This window comes from Poecilia formosa, unplaced genomic scaffold (assembly GCF_000485575.1).
Source record: "Poecilia formosa unplaced genomic scaffold, Poecilia_formosa-5.1.2 Scaffold2, whole genome shotgun sequence".
In the NCBI taxonomy this organism is placed as follows: domain Eukaryota; kingdom Metazoa; phylum Chordata; class Actinopteri; order Cyprinodontiformes; family Poeciliidae; genus Poecilia; species Poecilia formosa.
Window position 1 is genome coordinate 1208257 of NW_006799941.1, and position 23927 is coordinate 1232183.

General features: G+C 38.4%; 1 protein-coding gene across 4 annotated transcripts in view; it reads left to right on the top strand.

Moving 5' to 3' along the window:
• Positions 1-23927, top strand: part of gli1 (GLI family zinc finger 1) — a 55030-nt gene that overhangs the window by 17710 nt on the left and 13393 nt on the right. For all 4 annotated transcript variants that reach the window (XM_007548655.2, XM_007548636.2, XM_007548646.2 and 1 more), the window contains exon 2: positions 23690-23799. In XM_007548655.2, the coding sequence (XP_007548717.1) occupies positions 23729-23799 (71 nt within the window). In that variant the 5' untranslated portion in view covers positions 23690-23728. The remainder of the gene's footprint in view (positions 1-23689; positions 23800-23927) is intronic.

Below are 23927 nucleotides of genomic sequence, written 5' to 3' on the forward strand. Positions count from 1 at the left end.
AATCTCTACTGTCTAAATTTATATATATATATATATAAAAACATATCCATATGCACAAATATATGAGAAAAAAACTCATTTAGAAGATTATAGTATATCCTATTTTTATCTGAGAATTAGAACAGACAGACAAAAAACTGTAGCAGCCAGTACAGTGTTTCCCTTTCTTGTATTTTTTTTTGTTTGCATTTGGTTTTAATTGAGTTGAGGTAATACTTTTTTTTTTTTTTTTTTAAATCCAACTTATACTTATTTGCCTCTATTANTTTTTGTTTGCATTTGGTTTTAATTGAGTTGAGGTAATACTTTTTTTTTATTTATTTATTTTTTTTATCTAACTTATACTTATTTGCCTCTATTATGTGTTATTGCCTCCCAAAAAACTTGCGTGAACTAGAATGAGAGAATGGGAGCCACATAAGAGATGATCAGCTTCCCCTTCCGTCTCCTCGAAAACACTGGAGAGCAAACGTTTCCAGCTTGGAGTGTTAGGACCAGAGCTCTCCTGCTAACTGACCCGGGGATCTGAAGAGCGGCACATAACAGGCACCCACATTGGCTTTTGTGTGCAGGAGGGTCTTTACATAACCCACATAACCAAGCACATTGTCTAGCAACCAGCTGACTACTGAAGTGCCTTGTAAATGGAGGAGGGGGTCTGCTTGAGTGGCGGCCAGTAGCAGAGCTGAGAGGCTAGAGGACCTAAGCTAAGCCATGAGTAAAGTCGAGTTTGTGAGGCCTATAATGCCCCATGGAAACTGATGCGATAAGTAGGATTCGTTTCAGGAAATATAATAAAAAACAACCTAGTTTAACAAAAAAAAACTTAGCCTCTAACCCCTAGTTTTGATACAAAAATTCTTAAGAACGTAATGTGGATTTCTACAAATAGCCCAGAATAAATTTCTCCCTGTTACCTTTCTTTGCATCTTGGTCACAATTCTCCTTTTTTTTTTTCCCCCTGTTTTGCAGACATATTTTTATGCTGCATTACAAAAATATTCGTCAATGGTTAGCAGATCAATTTGATGTGATTTACTTCCATTTGTCATGAAGACGTTGTAGTCATCATTTCGATAGCAGCACTACAAGTCTTTGCAGCTCTGATTTGAACACAAAGCCTCATTATCAGCTCCACACTCCACCATATATCAGATGGTAACGATCCATTTGTCGTTGACACTTGATGCCAGTGTAACTATTAACAGCTTCCTGCTAGGACAGGGGAAGCTTTTGCTGCCATTCCTGAGATGTAACTATTGTCTTACAATACACAAAGACAAGGTATCCTGATGGTCCCTGTGTGGGGCCCCGGACGGCCCCCAGTTACACCAGTAGGAGTTTCTCACTATTGTCAGCTTGCTGCAATCAGGGGGCACAACCAGAGTACAGAGGTGGAGGCGGGGGGAGATGGATGTGAGCTGCATGGTTGCTTTGAGAAGATGTGTGAAATGGGAGCATGGGTATTAAGGGTCTTGGCTCAGTTGGGGGTCTATTGTGCAGAAGGCTGAGCACCCTACTGGCATCCATGATCTCCCCCATTGACATTGAAGCTCTGCTTAGCTCCCTGTGTGTTTTTGTCAGCCTCCTCCTTTCTTTCAGTCGCTTGTGCTGCGGTTTACCTCCTTCCTACGCTTTCTTTTTGCTTTGAGTCATTGCCAAGGAATCTGAAGAGTTCTTTTCTATCCTGTTTGAGTTAGCTGCATTCATACTGATGATGACATGGCGATCATCAGTCACTGTGGTTTTGTTTTAGCGCAGTGCCAACTGCTGCTTTATGCATATGATTTAGGGCATTCGTTTATTGATTCATTGGTTATATATTGCTTTATTTTGACACTGAGCAGATAAGCCCAGCATATTAAAAAAGGTACATTTGTCAGCATTGCAAATATTGAAGTTGATTTTGTCGCTTTATTGTTTCATTTCCTTACGTCATGGCTGCTGCTTTTTATCTTTCATCTCTGTACTGTATACAGAGATGGTGTTAACCTGACAGCTTTTCCCCACAGTTTCTCCTCTCCGTTACAACCTCCCAAAAATATATGACTGTTTTATGTCTTATAAAATCAATACAATACAAAGTTTTTTGGTTAAACAGCAATATTTTTATTTTCTGTTCTTAGTTCATTAAGGATAATATTTCTTCAGATCTGGTCATGCTGAAATGGAAAAAAAAAATCTGATTTTATAATAAGATATATGGACAAGGTGCATTTTGAAAATTAAAAATTTTATTTGAGCTACCTTCATCAAATGCAAAATGTATTGGTTTATATTTTTGGAACAGTCAATTGCAACTTCCTCATCTTTTTTATTTTTTTTTTTGGCAGAAAAAAACCCACTAACACAGTAAATGGTAATTTTTATGGGCCTGTTTGCGAATCAATGGATCAATCTGTGGCCTGAATCCCATGATAAGATGTTGGCAATGACTTCATCAAAAGCAAGACGTCTTTATGTTATTTTTGGCATTATCTGCCAAGGCTCCACACTAACATTTGCATTTTATTCACAGTAAATATGCTTTCAGATCCCGCTCCCTAGTTACTGCTATATTACATCTTTAAAATTTACATTTGTGTTCCAAGAACAAATGTGAAAATAAATGTCTGTTTTTATTTGAACTGTAGAGAATGCATACATTTGCAAAAACCTGAATAATATAGGAAAATTATAAAGTGGTAGTGTTTTGACAATAATCCTTACTTCTACTTTTAAATATGGTTGAGAGAAGATTTACTTTTGAGAACACTTGTTTTTGTTTGAGATGAGTAAAACTCTTACTGAAGAAAATAAAAATGAGTGCATCCTGGTTACTGTCCAGGTTACCCTAATACATCTATAAAGTGTTTATTTATGGAGAGCCATTTAATTCTAAATTAAATTAGTAAACACTATTATTAATAACTAATTAATAAATAATCTCCATCAAATAAATAAATTAAATATGTCCATGAAATAAAAACAAAATGAATATTAAAAAATGACAGGCTTTGCTGTATTTCATGCAAATGCACTGAAGTTCACGGTCTGTCAGGCCGCTGCTCTCTGACCGGTCTAGAAACACAGAGAAAACTCCGTCCCTTCATTTAAATATAGCAACATGATGTAGAAAGAGCCTGAAATAAAACCTGACCTAAATAATTAAAGTGCCCCAAAATTCGTGAGTAGTTTTCCAAAATAAAAGTGCCATTAGATGAAACTCCATTATGAATTAAATACATGCACTTTTAAATATTTTTTTTTAGTAATAGCAATATTCATTTATTTAATTCTGAATGACACAGCTCTACCTGATTTGCTCTCTTCTTAAACCCTCTTCACTGTCTAACATTACTAAAGACCAATATTTGTGTGATTTCAGGCGCAAGCGCACACATTTGTTCAAGTCGATGTGATTTAATTCCTCCTGTTTTTGTTAACAAATCCTTATATGTCGTCGTTGAAATGCACCGCTCGAGCGCTGACAGCACGGTTTGGGAATCGTTTTGCTAATTTGCTGGTCACAAATTATAAATAGCATCACAGGGTAAGATATTTTTTCTGCTGAGGAATTGGCTCACTCCTTTTCCAGTGTGCCATTACAGCAGTATGTTTTCAGTGTTTTGATGAAACATAACGTGTCACGTTCTTTATCTACATCTCCTCGCGATGATCTCTGAGTGATTTGGACGGAGGCCTCGAGTGTGTTTTGGATAGACTGTGAATGTGTGTGTACATACACCTATTTGCACAGTGTTATCCAGCTTGTGTGAGGCCAACAGGAGTCACACAATTGTCAACAGTAGAACTCTATAAAAACCCGTCATCGACAAAGAGAGAACAAACAGCTGCAGTTTGTTCAGGATTTCCTAACAAACACTCCACGAGGAGGGCTGCAGTTGGAGGAGAGAGAAGGAGAGCAAAGAAACGGGTCGGGATTTTACTCTCCTTGTTCCAACAGCGGAGGAAAGACTGGGATGTCGAGCTCTTAACGCAGAACACGCACAACTATTCAGGAGAGAAACGACGTAGAAAGAGGGGAGATGTTAAACAATTATACACATCTGTCTCTTTTTACATTAGAGCATGTTACCTGAATCATGTCAAGTTGCAGTCAAAATGTAGTAATTGTTTATATATATATATCTGATAAATGATAGATAAATAAATAAAAAAGGTTAAGTCCAAAAGTATTCATACTTCTAGCAGATTTAATTTTAAAACCATTTTCATCCATAAAGAAGATTTTTGTTTGTTTTTATTTCCGTATTATTTATAAAAGCAGAAATAACATTTTAAAAACTTATATTATCACTGGACAAATCTTTGGCATAGCAGGATTCCAGCCATCCTACATAAATAATTGCTGGCCAGCTTTTTGAAGGTTTCCAATGATGTTTATTTATTCACTTTATTTAATGTGAGACTCCAAGTCGTTCAGGTTGTAAGGCCTTCAGAACATCACCTTAATCTTCAGCTTCCTCCACAGACTGACTGTGAGATTCAAGTCGGGAATATGGGTGGGTCACTTTATAACATTTATATTGCGTCCATTCAAAGGAGATGATGTATTCTAGGAAAAATAAAATACTACATTAGAGTTAAATCTACCAGCTTTTTGAATAATTTTGGGACTCCACTGTAAATAAATAAACTGACTAATGATCTTAATTTACCCTTGATTGACTCTGACATGTGATCGTTTTGTTCATAGCATACCTTTTAGACCAGTTTGCTAAATTGACCAGATCTGAAAGTCTTAGCTTTATTTGATGTATAAACAGTTTAACAAACAGCAATTTCCTGTAATGGACTTTTTGTTTTGAGTTTCGTAATTAATAGATGAAGGTTGGAGGCTGATGCTTTGATGTGTAATTGGGGAAAATCTTGTGATCCCTTCATTCTTGGTTGGATTTAAAATTACTACCTCTACTTTGAAAAATGTAGGACATTTTTCATTTATAGTCAATGTTTGCTGATTTGTAGCAAACATGTGTAGGCCGTTGAAGGGAAATCAGAGCCAGACAAACTTGGTAATGAGCAGCAGCAGAGATGCATCTAATTATTGCGTTTCTAGTTATAACCCATGATTGTGGAAAAACGTATCCTAGATTCAGTACTTAATTTTTTGCTTCCTTTACGCTTAAACATAAAAAAAAATGTAATAAAAGTAACTAAAAAAGTTATTTCCAACATTAGAGACTTCCCTCAGGTTTTTTCTTTTTTAATTATCAATGATACTTCTCAATGATCTTGCAGTCTTGTACGTTACAAGAGTTGGAGACGACAACCTAACATCGCCGTAAAACCCGAGGAGCCATCTGACCTCCTCTGGTCGCCTCGTAAATGCCATCAACTGGTCCAGGCCAGTTAAAAGTGGCTCACTGACTGTGCTGAACCTTGTGCTCCATATCTCTTCACATTACCACATCATTTCCTTGCAACTTAAAGATGTGTATACATGTAACTAGTTGAGAGCAGCAGCTTTTTAGAAAGTGTGTGAAATGTGGCCAGAAACACTGTCCCTGCACTGCGCTGTCCCTTGGGATAAGCATCACAATAGGAGCCCAGCAGCCGAGCTCCTGTGCAAACAAAGTGTCCTCGAATGAAGGAGGCATTTAAAAATGATCACTCTTTACAAACAGAATGCAATCCTCCTTTCTCCTTCTTTCTCTGCCCCTCCACCACAGAATAAACCCCCTTCTGTTTGTCATTCTCATCTTCATCCTCTCTTCCCATTTCCTTGCTCTCATCTGCCACGGCACCTCTTAAAAACGCAAGGCCTGAGAGGCAAATGCTTATTTATTGAAGAGGTACTTTCTAATTTTTACCTTGAATGGGGATAAATCTGTTGTAACAAGGATGAAGATGATGGACTAATGCTGAATATTATTGCTAGAAACAGAATAAGTGTCCAGATTGAGGAACGAAAGGGGGGAAAATAGGACGGGACTGAGATTGGAGGTGGAGAGCAGTGTGATTAAAATTCATCCCACGGCGCAAACAAAAGGAGGAATGAAAAAGGGAGAGAATGCAGGAGGGAAAAGAGGGCTGGGGGTAAGAAAGATTTGGTCTGAAAGGAAGATTGTAAGCCTCAGCAGATCCCTGAACAGCAACCCCCTTCCTCCCTAAATGACGGCCTTTTACCCGCAGCACATTTATACTGCGGGACAACAGAATACAAGTGGGGGAAGACGAGGGGGCAAAGTGAAGAGGAGGAGAAGATGGATATATGAAGAGCAAGAGTGAAAGCAAGGGAGAGAACATTAATTATTCGGCAGGCTTTTCCTCCAAAGATTCGCCGAGGCAGGCTGAACAGGGGGTCAACAATTGACTCAATTACATGACAAACTCACCGAGGGCTCTACACCGGCACTCAGTGCAGACCCTGCAGCTCTCGGGCAAGCTGTTGAGCTTTTTTTTTCTCTCCCCCCTGTTTTCTTTGCTGGTAAATGTTTGCCCCTCTTCAGGTGCCCCTGGCAGACGCAGGATCTCCAACCTGCAGCTACACTTTAACCTTTTCAGCCTCCCACTCTGCTCTTCATGAAGAGCCAGAGGTAGTGAGGGAATGAAGAGGCAGATGAAGGGCACAACCTCATTCTTTGTCAAGAGTTATAGCTTGTAATGAATGAGGATGTAGTGAAGAGGATGGTGTTTGTCTGTTACACAGGTGGGGTTTTCATTCAGTTTGGTTTGTCCTCTGACAGAAGCAATTTTATCAGTTTTATGACAGCTTCATGGGCAACTTAAAATCTTTGCAGTTCATGCAGTTTTCCTTTTACAGCGGTACTTTTTTTTTGGCCAATTGCATAAAAGGCTGTTGTGTTGTCACCTAATTTAAATGCAGAACAAGTCTTTTGAAAAGGAAAACATCAAAAATGAAAAACTTGCATCACTCCGTTTGTAGAATTGCTCTGAAATAATGATTTATGCTTAACCTAATACTTTACAAAAGGGATGCAGCCAGAAATTATTGTAGTAACAAAAAATATGATGATTTATTGGATGAAAAAATCGGCACACCTTTAATAACATAAAGTTACCTAAATTTTAAAGTGCAATCAGTAATTTTTTTTATAACAAATTTATATCAGTAATGGTTTCTTGGTTAATGTCAAGTTGTCATAACAAAGACATTTTGAATAATGTCAACTTTGTATTAAAAGTGTCATAATTTACCGAATGACGCTTTATGACAACAGTCATAAATATTCATGAAGGCTTATTCTTGTTCATGACAGGTGTTATGTCATGTTTATGATGGTGTCATGACAGTCTTATTCACCTCCCTTCAAATAAAGTGTTACCAAGGCTTTAAAAGATGAAAAAATCATCTTGGATTTCTGCCAGTTAAACCTCAGAGGAAACTTGTAAATGAGAACAATACTGAATATTTTCCAATAGGGAGACAAGAGCTTTATTTACAACATTTCACTGTTTATTGTAACTATAACATACACTTAGATTTATGTGTATTACAAGGTTACTTGTTGTCCATTATCTGCTGAAGAAAGACAGCGGTTTATCCTTAGGTACTGGTGAACTATGAATCAGGCTGTGCTGTGTAACAGTTTGATCAAAATAAGTGAGTCAGTCAGTTCAGTATTGAATCACCAAAATATTCATGTTTAAAAATATTTGTAGGCTAAAATAAATCCTAGCCACTGACAAACAAGGAGGAAGCCACTTTTGTCAAAGAATAAAACAGACTTGCTGATTGTTTTTAATTTATAAAAACGGTTTCCAGTAGAAACTTGTACATTTAGTAGGTTATTTGGTGAAATCCTGAAGTGACGAGTCAAACCAATTGTTGCCAATTGTTCTAACACTATCTGCCATACTTTCCCCTTCGTGATTGCTCGTCGTCTCAGTTATTCAGATTTTTTTCTTTCTTTATTCGTGTGTCTTTCAGTCCTCCCTTCTGATTTCTCTCCATTCCCCTGTTTGAGACAAAGCAGGCTCTGAGAACCACACACAGACTTTGAGTCACAAAGCTGCACAGAAACATTGCAGCTGCCAGATTTTTTAACATCTAACGTGAATCATGTAAGCTTTTTTTCCCTCTTCACGACAGGAAACAGAAAGCGTGTTCACTTCTGTACAAAAGCTAAAATGCTCAGGTTTTAGTAAGTTTTAATAATTTTTATATGAACTTGTTTTCTTAAGCCAGCCTTTACATTTGCTCCTCTTCCCAGCTGTTGTTCGGCTCTTCATTTGCCTGACCATGCCCACCTGCATTCGTTTACCTACAATTATTTCTGTTTATTAATCTCTCCGCTCTCAATATTCTCCACTGGCTCCTTCTGTTACACTCCATCATTGATAGTTTCTCTGTTTGTTCCATTTGCGCATTTTTTATGTTTGGCTTCAGTTTCTTAATTGAATGTAATTTTGCATTGAACTTTCTGCCTCATCTAGCCTGCATTTGGGAACCTACCAAAAATAACATCATGACAGCATAAATATGCCAGCTAGTGTTTCCCTATACCCGTCGCTGTGCCTGTAAAGTTTCAGCAGTCTGTTCAAAGAGATGCCTCACTGGTCGTCCAATGAATGGTGGAAAGAACGGTGAGGGTTTGTTCAACATTCTTCTCTACGTGAGCATTTCCAAATTGGCAACCAGTTATGGAGCCATAACTGACCAGGTTCTTCAGTCTTCTCCTGGCGTTGAAAATGTTTAAGACTAGTCACTTTAGGAACAAAAACTTAACACCCTTTAATGTAAAGATGAACTTCCTGCAGCTACAGAAAAGTATACACTTACTGTTACTTGTGTACTGGCTAGTTTGAAAAGTGTCTTAGCAAGTTTTCAAAGCAGGATGCAAAACCAGAACAGCTGTGGGAAACTTTAGCACTGATCTCCATCACTCCTTCAAAAAATACTTCCGTACTGGTGATTATGTTTGAAATCTGTGTAAACAGAAATAGATCTATTGCTGCAGTGCATTTGTGTAGGATTGGAGTTTTGTTGGGTTTTTCCACTTAAATTTCAGCATTTTCACTTAATTTTGTATTGCTCAGTCTGTAAAATTAATGAAACTTTGGATGAAACCTCTGTAATAATACTTATGCTTTCTTAGCGTAGTGTACATTTTGTTGGCATGCGTGCCTGTGCAGCATGCTCAGCGCTAAGCACTGCAGGAAGACGCAGACTGGAATTCAGAGCAGAACTGTGGTGGAAAGGCGCCCCTTTCTCATGCACAAGATAGGATCAGTGTTTACAAGAACAAACAGCAGAAAAATTGCAACACTTCTCCCAACATTTTCCTGATGTTAAATTCAACGTTTGACAGATGGTGAAAGACGATCTGTCAGACTTCATTCCAGGGTAAATGAAAATATTAAACACAGCTTAATGTTGACTGCTTGTTGACAGATATGCTTTAATGGAAAGTGATTACAACTCAAATAAGATGTGATCTTTTTTAAATGGATACAGACAAAATATGTTGCAGGAGAAAAACTGTCAAAGCTGATACTTTTATTGCATTGGTTAGGGGTGGCAATTAAATAATTTTCCAGGTGTTGGTAAAAGATTGAAGTATAAATTCTGCATTTATGGGGTGTCTGACTACTAAAACTACAATTTTGCACAAAGTTTTTCTTTTTTTCCTGACTTAAGGACTGACTGCACAAACAGAGCATCTTTTCTTGAGGCCCATTTTGTCAGAGTAGAGGTGAAACTATACCTGATTTAGCCACACTTCTACATACATGTGTATGCTTAGAGGAGGGAGGAATGGGGGAGTTGAGCTCCTCATCCCTCCAATTAACAACCACCTGATTAGCTGATTTGTTGTCTTTTAGTTATGCTAATGCCACTTAATTACAGCTTTGGTGGGAACTTGAGACTCGCACACAGATGCACACTCTCACTCAGCCACATAAGGCTTGGTCGCTGTGCTTGGGCATTCACTTGCATTGATTGTGCAAGACCCAAATGTAACCCAAACCTCAGTTCAAACGCTTGACTATGAGGGCATGGTTGTTGTTTTGCTTTATTTGTAATGAGCTTTTGTCTAAATACTGATTCTGGTGTGATAATGTTGGTGTCATCACAACGTCCACAACACACACACACATAATAACAGGCCAAAGAAAGAGGTCCTTTGTTTCAGCATAACTCGTTGAGGTAAACATTAGTGTTCATGGCTTTAGGAGCTTTCAGACATACAATGAGATACGCTGCCTGAGTAATCTTATGTTTTGAGAACCTGATGGTTTGAGTGGAAAGGTTTTCTGGCATGTGTTTTCTAACATATTTGGACATATTTTTCCCCTAATGTTCCCAATGCTTGGTAAGATGGGGCTCTATAGGAAGGTGCTTTTTTTTCCCCATTTCAGCTGCAGTGCAGTATTTTAAAAAGTTCCTTTCATGCAACACTTTCTAACCCATATTAAGATTCCTCCTCTTGACATCGACTGAGACACAAGGAGTTTCAGTTAATCTGGCTCTAGTGTTAGTCACAGGACCAATTTGGGGAGTTAGTGTGAAGTGGGGCTATAGAGCAGAGTGGTGACGCCACTCTGCTCTGAGTGCAATCACAAACCAATGTAATGTTGAGCTCTGGAGTGCAAAAACGAGTTAATATCTAGTCAAAACATTGTGTATGTATTAGGATTTAAGTGTTGAGAAGATCCCTTTCGTTTGGTGAAGACATAAACTTTTAAATGTGTGGACGTGTCTCACTTAACAAATTGCGTTAGCCCAGATTGCCACCTTGTGGCTTGTTTGATCTTTTCACAAGTTTAGATTTGGTTAACGAGTCAACTCAGACTTGACAGTCCCCGGTGTTGTTGCGCTGTTGTGAATAAAAACAGATTAATATGTAATGGTTAATTGTTATTAACCATTCCTTTGTTTCTTCTCCGTGTTTCTCTCACTCAGTCTTGTTACCCAGTTTTCTATCTCTTATCTTTTCCCAGTGTGGAGCTTTGTAGTTAGCAACAATGTAATCTTAGGCTGAACAATACATCAAAGTAGATCATCTTCGATATACCAAATGTGTGCAATAATGATATAACAAAGGGTTCTTAGGAAGGCAGTAAATTCCCACTTTGCTGCCATGATAAATTCAGCTTGCTGGATGGAGTCTGATGCCCTCACCTGACATGGATGATGATACCAAATGAAAGAATAAGGGAGGAGCGGAGAAAATGGGGATTTTAACTGAAATATTCTTTGCAATAGTGAACAAAAATATAGCAATAGCGCGATTTCCTAATATTGTGTCAGCCTAACAGAATGTCAAATAATTTGCTCTGCAGACGTTTGTTTCCAGCAGCAGTAAGGCATCTTGAAGTCCTGGGACCTAAAAGATGCAACTTGATGGTGTATGCATGTATTTTTTGCTTTCTGTTTGTTTAGTTTGTAAGCTCTCATGGTCAGCTGGGACTCATCTCCTTCAGACTGTGAATAAAATTGCCAGTCTGCCAGCATTGGGCCAATCCCTTCACCGGTTCTGAGAAAGAGTGTGTTTACACATGTGTGTCTGGGGGCTGTAGCGTGTGTGTCTGAGTCACTTAGTAAAACCCAAACATCACCTCAGGTATCCCAGACAATTAAAAGTCAGTGAAGGAGCAGATGCCTTTTCTGCCTACCAACATCTGGATATTAAACTAAAGTCATGTAGTATATTAGTTATGAAGTCAGCAACTAGGAGGAGGACCACACAGGCAATGCACATTTCGACTTGTAGTCTGTCTTTGTCTTTGCCACTGAGTGAATCGATGAGTTTATTTTAGTAAATGTCAAGCAGAATGAAAGAGGAGCTCGTCCTCTCTCTTGTGCATAAATAAATGCTTCACCAGTCATTAATTCTAGTAATATTTATCTCACACTGTAACTGTGAACAAACACAAAGAGATTTCTTCTCCACTTTAAAAAGCTTCTAACATGCGCACATAATACACACCAAGTCAAAAAGATTTCTGTTTTGAAAACCCGTAGTTATCAAACAAAGGTTTTCCTCTGAGCCTGTATGTTGATGATAAATGAAGAGATTATTCTACATCCTCCATTAAGACTGCATACATACACAGGTAGGAATATTTCCTCACTGAACTGTGAATGTATAAAGACAAGTCTTCACTTGTCCTTTAGCTCCTAGGAAAATGCTAATTACCTCAAATGCAGCATTTTTTCCCCTGTTCGAATGCAAAGCAGTTTCTTTTTAGCCATTTGATACATGCAAAGTCTACCCATCCTTTTTCTATATTCACTTATTCTCAGATTTTCAGTATAGGCACCAGCAACACTGAGTGATTTACAAGATACAACATGGACATGTCGGCTGACCCTTATAAAGCAACACAGTGACACAGAATAAACAACCAATGCTCGACACAAGATGTTCATGCAAATACAACAATCTATGTCATTCTATCCGATTGAACATAAAAATCTATTAAGTAACCAATGATGGTTGATCACTTAGATACAGAAAGTTACTTTAACAAAATAAATTTAATTTTCCTCATTGTATGTTCTTTATAAGGAGAAATTAATTACTTGTTTGTAGTTGTTCTGTCACTTTTGCAATGATACAAAAGTTGCTTTTGGCAGTGATAGAAATATTCCACACTGCAGAGAAACCTTTTAAAGTAGCTGATGCATTTTGCCATTTCCATAGACATTGTTAATACTGCCCTTAAAGTTAGTGATTTACTCCAATGTCAAACTAATTAACAGTTGTTCCATTTTAAATTAAGATAACTATGAAGAAAAAAAAATACTGTTAGCTTGCATTTAGATATTTTAAAACAGTAATTAGTTAAAATACAGCCTACTACTCTCATAAAGTACAACTAAGGCAATTCATGAGCCTTTTATGGCTAGCTACATGGGGAATAAGAAGGTTTGTAATGTATGATCCCAAATTGGCTGGAAACTCAGATGTACCGCTTAGACAACTTTTACAGACCTTTAAAGGTTAAGTTTGCCTATGAATCTCCAGACTCCAGCAGTATTTCTCCACCAGTACATTCAGTTTGTTGTCATCTGCAGTCACCTGCACAGGAAAGACCTTTCAGAGCCGAGTGCAGAAAAATGAGGCTTGGCCAAGCTCCAAGGAGCTCTCTCATGATTAGTCCTGTCTGTTTGGTTTTTAAACTGTCTTTCCTGCGTCGTATGTCTTCTTGTTTCCTCTCCTTGAGAGCCTCTCAGCGCTGTGGTCACTGTGTTCATCTAGTGGCCTGCAGACCTCGATGTCTTCTAGAGGGACTGAGCTGCGGTTTCTCCCACACACCGAATACAAACACACTGGCGCACATAAATACACAAATGCGTGCCCATGTCATGTCTCTGTCTTTCTGTCTCTTTCAGCTTTTTAGCCACACACATCCACCACTCTCCACCTCCATCACTTGGAGACCCTCTGTCTCTTTTTTTTTTGTTCTGTCATTTCTCCACCTCTGCTCTCTGTTCTCATTTCCAGCTGTGTTATATGGCAAATGAATATACTGTAAGTACCAGCAGACTTGTTATAAATATGCCTGCCCACCCAAGACTGCTGGGATTATTATTTTTCTTATAATCACTGTGGTTTTTCTTTAAACCAGGCAGATTATTATCTGGTTTTTATTCACTACTGTGGATTCCAGTTTCAGAGTTTAGGTGCAGTCTTAAATGATTTTCTGTGTGGAGAGTTTCACTTTTTGGGGCTGGAAAAGATTGATGAAAGCTAGTATTTGCATGACAATGTTACATTTATACTGTGAAACTATATTTTTCCTTCCTTAAAACTGATGGGCTTTAATTTCTTTAAAGATGGCAATTTATTTTTTTGTTTTTTCTTCAGCTCCCTTGGCCCACAGCTGGGAGCCAGCTGTGTGAATCAACCTTTCCTCATCTGCTTTATCCATCCATCCTTCCCTCCCGTCTGTTCCTCTCCTTATTTCCTCAGTTTCTCTTCTTAAAAGGAGTTCAAAGCGATCCTCGCAGTTTGGGCTTTACCTAGTTGACATGTGGACGGGCAGGAGTTAAGCAGACACAATGAAAGTAAGACGAGAGCATTTTAAGCTTCGTAGACCGAGAGAAAAGAAACGTGTACATGGTTGCGTGGGTGTGTGTAAGATGGAGGTAAAGAGAGAGAGAGGAGGGCGGAGACCAGGAAAACCACCGGTATGTGGAGGATGGTGGGTGGGCGCCCTGGAAAGAGGACAGAGGAAAAGTTGGGATTATGAAAGAGCGAAGGAGCAGTGAGTTATGGGGGAGAGATGTAGGATGAAGGAAACAGGCTCACATGTGTTGGTAGCTGCACATCTGTTGACTTGATAAAGCTGTTTGAGAACATCTGAACTGCCTCAGAGGAGGTGGAGCTACTCAGCGGCTGACGGTACAAATCAGTGCTTGTAGAGGCAAATGGAAACAATGAAAGGTGAACTGAACCTAATCCTACAACAAACACAATCAGTTCACTGACTAGTCAAACCAACAGTGACAAAACAGTAATCAAGACTCAGCAGCTAAGGCAGTTAATTGTACATTTGCACCAAAATGATGGTTTAGTTACAGTGTTCAGGCCATAATTTACTGGGATGACGGATTAACCTTACACATATTATACAAAGGCTGTAGTTTAACATTCCCCTAAGACAGAATGCATTGTGAAAGAATCGATAACATTTTATTATTTTATTAGGATTTTATGTGATAGAACACAAAGTAGTGCATGACATGATATTTTATCAACATTTCAAATGGGTGGTGTGCATTTGTGTTAGTTAAATAGTTTATTATGCATGGGTCAGTAGCAAAAATAAAAAGGAGAAAAGTATGAAATCCATAATTTCTAAAATTACCATAAAGGCTAAAATGCCAATAATTTCTTGCATCATGCTAGCTGATCTTGATGCAAGCTCTGACAGAGAGACAATTATACTATTTACATTGACAAATATACTATTTACATTGAACAGGATTCCGTATATTTCATGAAAAGTCTCTACACCACTAATGAACATTTGTCTTGGACTGCTCCATCTTGGCTCCTTAAGGATCAAACTTATTGTAAGCTACAGTGAGTTTCTGCATGCTACTTTTTCCGTGGCCTCTCCACAAATAACATTGTGTACAAAGGAGTAAAATAAGCTTTATAAAGCTGGACTGTCCATGTGCAAAGATGTTAGAGACATAACCCAAAAGACTTTCAACTATAAAGGCAGAAAAAGGTGCTTCCACAACTGTTTCAGATTTTCATTTGCAAAAAATTTATATTTCTATCTCCATACTATTATTATTGGCAACTTGACGATGCATCTTCACTCAATGCACAGGTTTGATCTCCTGTTTCTGGCTGTGTGCCATGGTGAGGTGCTTTTGCTGAATCCCTCCTGAATGTCTGTCATCAGTCTCTCTGACTGTGTAGCAATAAGGGATCAACGTTTCATTCTGCTGTTTAAAGACGGTGAGAGCCCCAGCTGTGAGACGGTCACCTCCGCTGCTTTCTCTGCCCAGACTTTGTCTGCAGAGAAATTAGGCGTCGGATGCTGTGGTGATTGAAACGGGGATTATGGTGTTGACAAAAAGTAGTTGCGCAGTAGACGTTTTTGAAGACTGAATCTTACAGCAATTTTGATAAACGGTAACTTCCCAGTTGAATTGAGAGTTTTAAGACTGCATGCTGCATATTTAAGCATTATGAATGCATGATTGTTTGTCCTGTGTGATGCTGTGATGAATTGGTGACCTGTCCATGGTGTACTCTGCTTCTCGCCCAGTGACTACTGGAGATGGGCATCTGCCCTCCTGCCACCCTGCAAAGAAAATTTATAATTTTCAGTACTTATTATGTAAAACCGTTTTTGACGGTTGTATTGGGTAATATTTGTCCATGCCTATTTTCTTAAAACAGTCAGAAACTAATGTGCTGAAATGTATTCAACTGGACTTTTGATTGGTGTGTATTTTGGGCAGGATCAACAGGAAAAAACAAAACGGTGGTGAAGTTAGAGCTTGATCTTCCCATCTCTGGATTGTATCCCACTCCATGTTGGAGAACTGTTTTCACAAAGTAATTTAACGTACTTTAAAGGAAAACACAAAAAGAAGAGAAATAACGGAATCACAATTAAAAACAGAGAAACAAACTGTGGGTTCGCCAAGTCTCCGCAACAATGAATAGACTGTATCTACATGCCATTGTGCTTGAGAGAAATACCAGGAAAATGTTATTTTCTTTCCTACCGTCACAAATGCAAACATCTGGGGTTTGCTTAGCTGTACTGAGACCTTAACTGGAATCATGGGTTTTAGTCATATACGTTTCAGCAACAAACTCTCCAGATGGATCTGATCTGATGTGTAGAAAAGCATCTTCTGCCCATTGTTAAGTGTGTTGGAGAATCTGTGGTATTGTGGGTCTGTTTCTTGCTTAAAGGGCCTGGGAAATTGATAGGGTACACAACATCACATTAAAAAAAAAAAAAAAGAATTGTTTTCCATTTTTAAAAATTGTCAGGGTAAGATTTTGCTGCTGCAATAACAGAAAAATAATATTTTCAGCCTTTTACAGATTTTTACCAGAAGTGTGATGTGTACTGAACGGCCAGTTTTTTTGTTTTTTTTTTTCAGAATATCTGCCTTACATTTTGTATTAAACTTCATAACTGCTGTTCATAATTGGATATGACATTAATCTTCCTTGCAGCAAGTCAGTGAGTACAGCTTATTGTACAGTACAGTGATGTCTCCATCCCTGTGGCCTTTCAGTGGTCACACCATTGCCCCCCATCACATTACAGCAGCTGTGAGGAATTCACTCAGTCTGGGTAAAAAAGGGGGTAAAAAACACAGGGAAGGGTGAGCAGGGGAGAAAGACAAGTAAAAGAGGCGAGTGGGGGTTACAGAAACAAAGGCAGAACTTAAAAACAAAGTTTACCACTAAAGGAAAACAACAGGGCCAAAAAAGTTTAGTGTGAGAGGAGGGGAAGAAACAGGAGAGGAGCAAAAGAAAAAACGACAAAAAAAACAAAAAAAAACAAGGTGGAATCTGAACCGCGGTTGGCCGAGGGCCCGAGCCCCGCCTTCTCACCCCCTTTTTCCTCCCTCCAATGCTCCGGCTCCAGTGCTAACACAACAGAATCCCCCACAAACCCGGCCACATCAGGAACGGCTGGCTACATTATAGCTGCCATTATCGTCTCTCAAGTCATAACAGCCAGAGAACACCCACCTCGACTGCTGCTGCTCCGCCAGGAGGGGGAGGGGCGAGCGCGGAGGAATGAGCAGAGAGGGAGTGAGGGAGAGGGTGGAGGCAGCGGGGGGAGACGAGGGAGAAGGAGATAGTTCAGAGATACAGAGCGGTGGAAAAGGCAGAACGAGAGGACGAAAAGGGAGGGAGGGGGTAGAAGGAGCAAAATACTTTGGGATGGGTGTTTACAAAGCGTGCAGGCAGCTCCAAAGATGTTAGTCCAGATTTATTTCATCTATCTGGTATATGTAAAGGCTGACAAAGTAATACACCGTTCACAGGACACACACATTTAGTTCTGAGATTTGAAACGATATGAAGTAAAGAGTAAGGAGCATTTTCACTATGTGGTGCTTTTTTACATCACGGAGAGTGGGAGCCCCAGTTTCGAGTTACACCCAGGAGAAGAGGAGCGTAGAGCCGCATCAGACCTTTTGTCTGACACGACCAGTGACCTGTGAAAATGTCTGTCCTCTCTGGAGACTTCCCCAGAGGTAGGAGGACCCGCACTTTATGAGAATGTCACAAATGGTCCAGCAGGGCAAGCCCAAACAATGTTTCTCTTTGTGTTACACAAACACAAACTATCACCTGAGAACTCAATCTGCTGAGGCACTGTAGACCATTTGTGGTAAAGTCTAACAATCAGTGAAATTAAACAGGTACTGCTCTTTATTTTGAAGTAGTAAACCAAAGGATGCCAATTTGCTTCCAGCTGCTGTAGAATAACAGAGGATGTAGAGATCACATAGAGGAGAAACGGTATTTCTACATATTATTCTTTTTGTCTCTTTTCTTCACTAAAACAATTGTTTCTGCTCCAGAAATAATATGATAATAAAAATTTGCTGTAAATGTGAATCCCTCTCACTAACACTATGGGTTATGATAATTTCATACACATCTATGGAACCTGTTCATTTCAGACTTCAGTGTTTCCGCCTTTCTCTCCAGAAGTTATCGAATTGGTAAATAGACTTTAACTGTTTGTCATTAATACCATCATAAATACGGCTGAAGAAAACCACGAGGCGTCCCTTTTGTGGTCTGTTCCAAATATTTCACAGGACGCAGCAAACGTGTGGCACGTGATCCTTCACTTAGATGTAAACCTAAATTTAACTGTTTAGGCTAGAAGAAAAAACACTGTCTGGGGCAAAAATTAATGATACCCCAAACACACAATCCTGACATTGAAACATGGTGGTGGTGGCAGCATCGTGAGTTTATTCATAGTTAGATGGAAGAAAATACAGAGCAAAATGAAGGGAAAGCTGTTGGAGTCTGCAAAACACTTCAGACTTCCAGCAGGGAAACAACGCTGCACATTCAGTGAGGGCCACAAAGCCATATTTTAGGTCAGAGAATACTAATTTGTTAGAATGGTCCAGTCAAAGTGAAGAACTATATCTAATTGAGAATAATGTGGCAAGACCTAAAAATCAATGTTCAGAGACAAAATCTTACATATCAGTTATTTTGCAAGGAATTGGGAAAAAATATATTTTCTGTTAATGAGTAAAGCTGGACAAATAGTGTTGATTCAGGCAGGCTGAACAGAAATGCAATATTCTTTCATTTCACAATTGCACTACTTTGTGTTTTTCTATACAAATTATATACATTTAAGGCCATGGTTGCACTGGTAAGAAATGCACAAATTAATAGGTGTGAATACATTGTATCTGAGTGATGAGATCCACTAGCTAACAAAAAATCTTCCCCTTTCATCCTCTGATTGGCACAGATTTACATGGAGCTTGTGTCAGTGAGACGGACACAATGATAATTATGCTATTTATGCCAATTTGTAACTTGGGGTCAGTGGTGGTGGATGCACGTGCATCCATACTTATAAAACAAAACAAAACAAAAAAAAAATCACCTCAAGGAGCACAGTAAGTTTTCAGCCATTTGTCATTTTTGGGCTGGGTGGTTTGGGGGAAATTCATGCAGTGTTACATCACTGACATGTCTAAGAAGTGAGGTTGGAACAGTGAGGCTTCTATTTACAGTTAGTAGTGGAAAAGCTTGTTTTACTGGTTTTAAAGTTAAACTTTTTTTTTCTGTAAGAGGAATGGTATATCGCCTGCATTCTAATAAAAGGTCTGGAACAAAATCTTCTGTTGGTTTGTGTGAATGTTTGGAAAAATGAAAATCTGTGTTGTGTGGGCGTTTGGTTTTTGGCATTCGTTGATTAATGGCCTACGTAAGCTGCTGCAGAGATTTATTAGGAAACACCAAAATCAGGGTTTCTCTATAAGCAACCATCTTCAATTTATTCCACTATAAAATATTTTAAAGGATGAGGAGCGATAAAGATGTTCTTAGATGTGGGAAGCTGATAAACTCCTACCACAGAAAAATAATGCTTGAAATTAAGACAGAATATATTTCAATAAATACTTGAAGTCTATGTGTGCACATCTAAGGTAATTATAGCTTTTTCTAAAGGCTTGTTTTCTTTTAAACTGAAGTGCTAGCATAAATGTCACATTATACATTAAAAAGTTTAGAAATTATTTACTCTCTTCCTATTTTGTAATGTAGACCAGTGTCCTGCTCTGGTCTGGGATGTTTCAGGGTTAGTGCAGGGTTTGAATGAGGAGCTTTCTGGGTGTAGACGGTGGCTGGACATCCTGTCCTCATCCGCAGCTTCTTGGTTTCTGCCCAGCTTTCTGTGATGCCACAGCAGAGAGGACTTGTTTGGTCAGCCGGCTGATTTATGGGCCTTGGGGTTTTTTTTTTTTTAATATGCTGCTTCCCAATCTCTCTCAAACGCAGCGCCACAGACAGCCAACTCCCACAGAGTTTCTCACAAAATATGGTAGCGCAGCGCATACGACACCTGTGTCAGCATGGTTCATTCATCGGTGCATACTAAAATACACAAGACTCTTGAGTCATCCGTCTTTTCCTTGTAGTTTCCAAGGAGTCAGACTTTCTTGTCGTCTTTTGTGGTGGTGATCAGCCAACCTTTACACTTTCTGCAGTTTATTGCCTTTTTACTCATTTTAACTCTTGAAAACAAAAATATTCTTTTCAAGCTTAAATAAGATTTTAACTCAATGGCTTGACATAAAACATGTTCACAGTTTCTTTAAGTGAATCTAGGAAAATAACAAAAAAAAAGGTTTTAAGATATGAAATTAGATTATTTTGCCAACCAGGTGATTACCCAGTGGTACTAGCTTAAAACTTGTAATTACAAACACAGGGTTGTTTGTAATGATTATTGATGTTTCGCCACAATGCTTAGTGGAACAGCAGCTGTTTTTTACATCTTAACAACATAAAAACATGGCTGAATTGTGAAAGTGAAAAATGAAGAACTATATCTTCTTCACATGAAGACTTCTGTTTCTAACGCATTTTTCTATACAAAGAAAATGACTTTTCTATTTTGTAAGGGTTATCAGTATCAGCTCTATTAATAATTTTTAGTCCCAAAACATGTTGCTTGGTTCTCCATCTGTCTATTTGTGCATTGTGCACAACTAGTGAAGAAGCAGCCGAAATCTAATTAAAAACTTTAGAAGTCCCACAGAAAGTCTTGCACACTATAAATCAAGATTACTTTAAAACACTGCACAGTAAACTTTTACACATTATAATTCAATTTTCAGTGAATGCAAATAAAAGCAAAAAAATATGCAAAAAAAAAAAAAATCTGAAGGTTCTCACAAGGTTCTAAAGTTGTGGCAAATACTTTTAATATTTCTGCCAGATCTTTTTTCCTTCTCTTTTACTAGCAGAACAAAAAATAGTGAGAGCTTCTCAGACTTTGAGCTTTTTCATTTTGCAAACGTTTTCAGCTCAAAAATACATATTATGTTAAATTAATTACAGAACCATCTGTTGAGTGTGTGCATGAAGCTGAGTAACAGTAACATGTTCACACTTTTTTTTATATACTTCACTCCTCAGGGGAAACAGGGTTAGGCATATTAAAATTCCACCTTGCTTCTTTGCAGGTTGGCTCATACATTATGCAGCTTTTTCTGAGATCTACCACTGTTTATCCACCACACACACTCAGACACACACACACACACACACACACACACACACATATATTTGCTAATGCTCTCTCTCCTCACACACATTTGCTACTGGGTTTGCACAGAATAAACTGGTTCACATCTCTGCCACACACACACACTCTTTCTTGCACATCCCCTGTAGGCTTGGTGGCCACTGGATCATTATGCGGCCCCCTGTAGAGACGAACAGCTGTGACTGTTAATGTGTGTGTGAGTGTGTGCACGTTTAGGGCTGGGGGTCTCCCCATCATGGTATTAGTTTTGAACAGCTGAGGTGCTCGGCAAGATCTCTATTTAGCTCTACAGGATAATTATCATGCACACATCCAAAGGCTGTGCTGAACATGCTCAGTCAGTCTCAGATGGCACATGTGATTTAGACATTTTCTAACTTTTGCACCAAATCTCCCCCTTGGTGACTTGTTGGGCGTAAATAGGTCCCTGCTGCCCTTTTAACACTTGTGCTGCCACATAAAGACTCTAACTATACAGCTTTGATCTGCGTTAGACAGGAGCTGTCCCATCTTAGGTTGGGACCCATGTCACAAAAACTGAAGTAGTAATATTTTGTTTTCACATCCACAGTAAGATTCCAGCCTAAAAGGTGAGACTTCTGATGTGGTACACATAAAGATGATTTTTCTTTTCTTTTCTTTTCTTTTTTTTTTTTGGCTCTCTCCTGTTTTGATCTTATTTGGTTCTAACTACTTTTTTAAACACACACACTGCTGCTATTAGTGGCTACACTGATGTGGTTGGATGTAATGAGCAGGTCTTTGTTCCAGAGGTCTCATGGCTGGAATTACCTTACACATACAATCCTGCTGAAAGATGCCCCCTCAATATTAGGCTCAAACAAAAGCCTGTGTTGTTCTGGTCTCCTCTTCCTCAGTTTCTATTTGCAAGCATATTCCATTTTTTTTTGTCCTTTTAAGGTATTAAATGCTAAACACAGATTTTGCACTTCTTGTGTCCTGCATGGAGGGTTTGTGTCTGCATTTGAAGCTTTGATTTAGAAAAGATATATATAGTTCAATGTTCGTTGTCACTAGCTTTCAAATAATCTTTATAACTGTCTCTGAGCAAAGTGGTAACATATTGACATAAGGGTGGAAAAATACAGTACATTTATTTAAACTAAAGACTATTTTGATCATCTTGTTTGCAGTAATGTTCGATTAAATTCAAAACTACTTTTGAATACAATTTACATTCAATTTTCTTCGATTTGAGTTGTTGTAGATGCTGATGTCTGTCAGCAGGAAAACTCTCCTGTAGCAGTCCGTGATACAGCTATTCTGAATATGTTTCTGACTGAAAACATTCTTTTGTTGTATAAGTCTCATAAAAAGGATGCACCAGGTTGTTTGTAATTTTCTTGATTTTATTAACAATCCTTATTTGTACGATATTGTGTAGATGTTGCAGAAAACATCTTATTTCTTTTAGAAATGACATGCTGTGTGTGAGAGTTGCCACAAAGCTACTGTAAAACAGCATTTTTCTTTTATTTTAAGCTAGTCTTAGCTTTTAATATTAGCGTTTAGGCCAATAAATCAGTATTTGTGTGTTTGAGTGAATGCACACGTTTTTTTTACATGCAAGATTTCTAAGACGTTGCTAATATTTTCTGCCTATGATTTGTTTAAAGTCTTTCGCTCTTTTGCAATCTGAATATGTATTGCAAATCTTTGTTTATTTCTGTTGTCTTTCTGACTCTTTCCTTTAACATCTCACTGACAATGAAGGAAGTTGGTCTGTTCCTCAGTTAGTGACAGTGTCTATGCTAGTAACAGCAAACTGATTTGAAAAAGCTAAGATTTTTACATGAAAATGAGCTGATTCATACTACCAGTCAATCTCTTGATAGCAATAGCTTTTGCATATCAATTAATTATTCACCTACAGTTTTTGTCAGCTAATTTATTCAGCACAAATGAATTATGGTCAATAATTTTATTAATTTGACCAAACGTTCACTTACAAATTGTGTGTTATCAACTCCTAAGTTGTTTTTTTTTTTCACCTCTTGATCATAAAAATGATGTATCAAATGCAGAGAAAACAAACTGCTTAGTTGTGCTGCACTCAGCTTTCTAAAATCTACTAAAGTTGAACTTATTGCTCAAGTTCTGCATGCTTCCGTTTATGATTTATAAAACTTTAAAACCTTTTCCGTCTAAATTTCTCTCTGTGACTTACACATGAGTGATGGGCTTAGTATTTTAAACCAACTGTTTAAAATAAGCATGACTCACGCTCTGCAGAGTTTATTTTCTCCTTAAACTGTTTTTCTTGGTTTGGTTCAGTCTGTTATTAACATCCTACGTATGTATTTTTTTTTTCTCCAACCACAATTGTGTGTATTTGGCCTTTTCTTTCTGGTGGAGTTTAGTTTTGTTTGCTTGGGTTGGGTTTGTTTATGTTTCCTCTCCTCTGTCTAACCTTGTCCTTGTGTCTGCATTGCAGGTCCAGGCTGTAAGGGGAGCAGTCGGTCTCTGAGCTCCAATGCCAGTGGACATGCAGCCACATCAGGGGCTGTATTACTATGAGACCTCACCCAGCCAGCCCTCCAGAGGGTAAGACAGCAGAACTGCTCACAGAAACTTTGCAAGTCATTTTTTTTTTGTTTTCATGATCATTTATACAAATTCTCATGTGTTCATGGGTTTATACTCTATCATACCTCAACATGGCTCAGTCATCA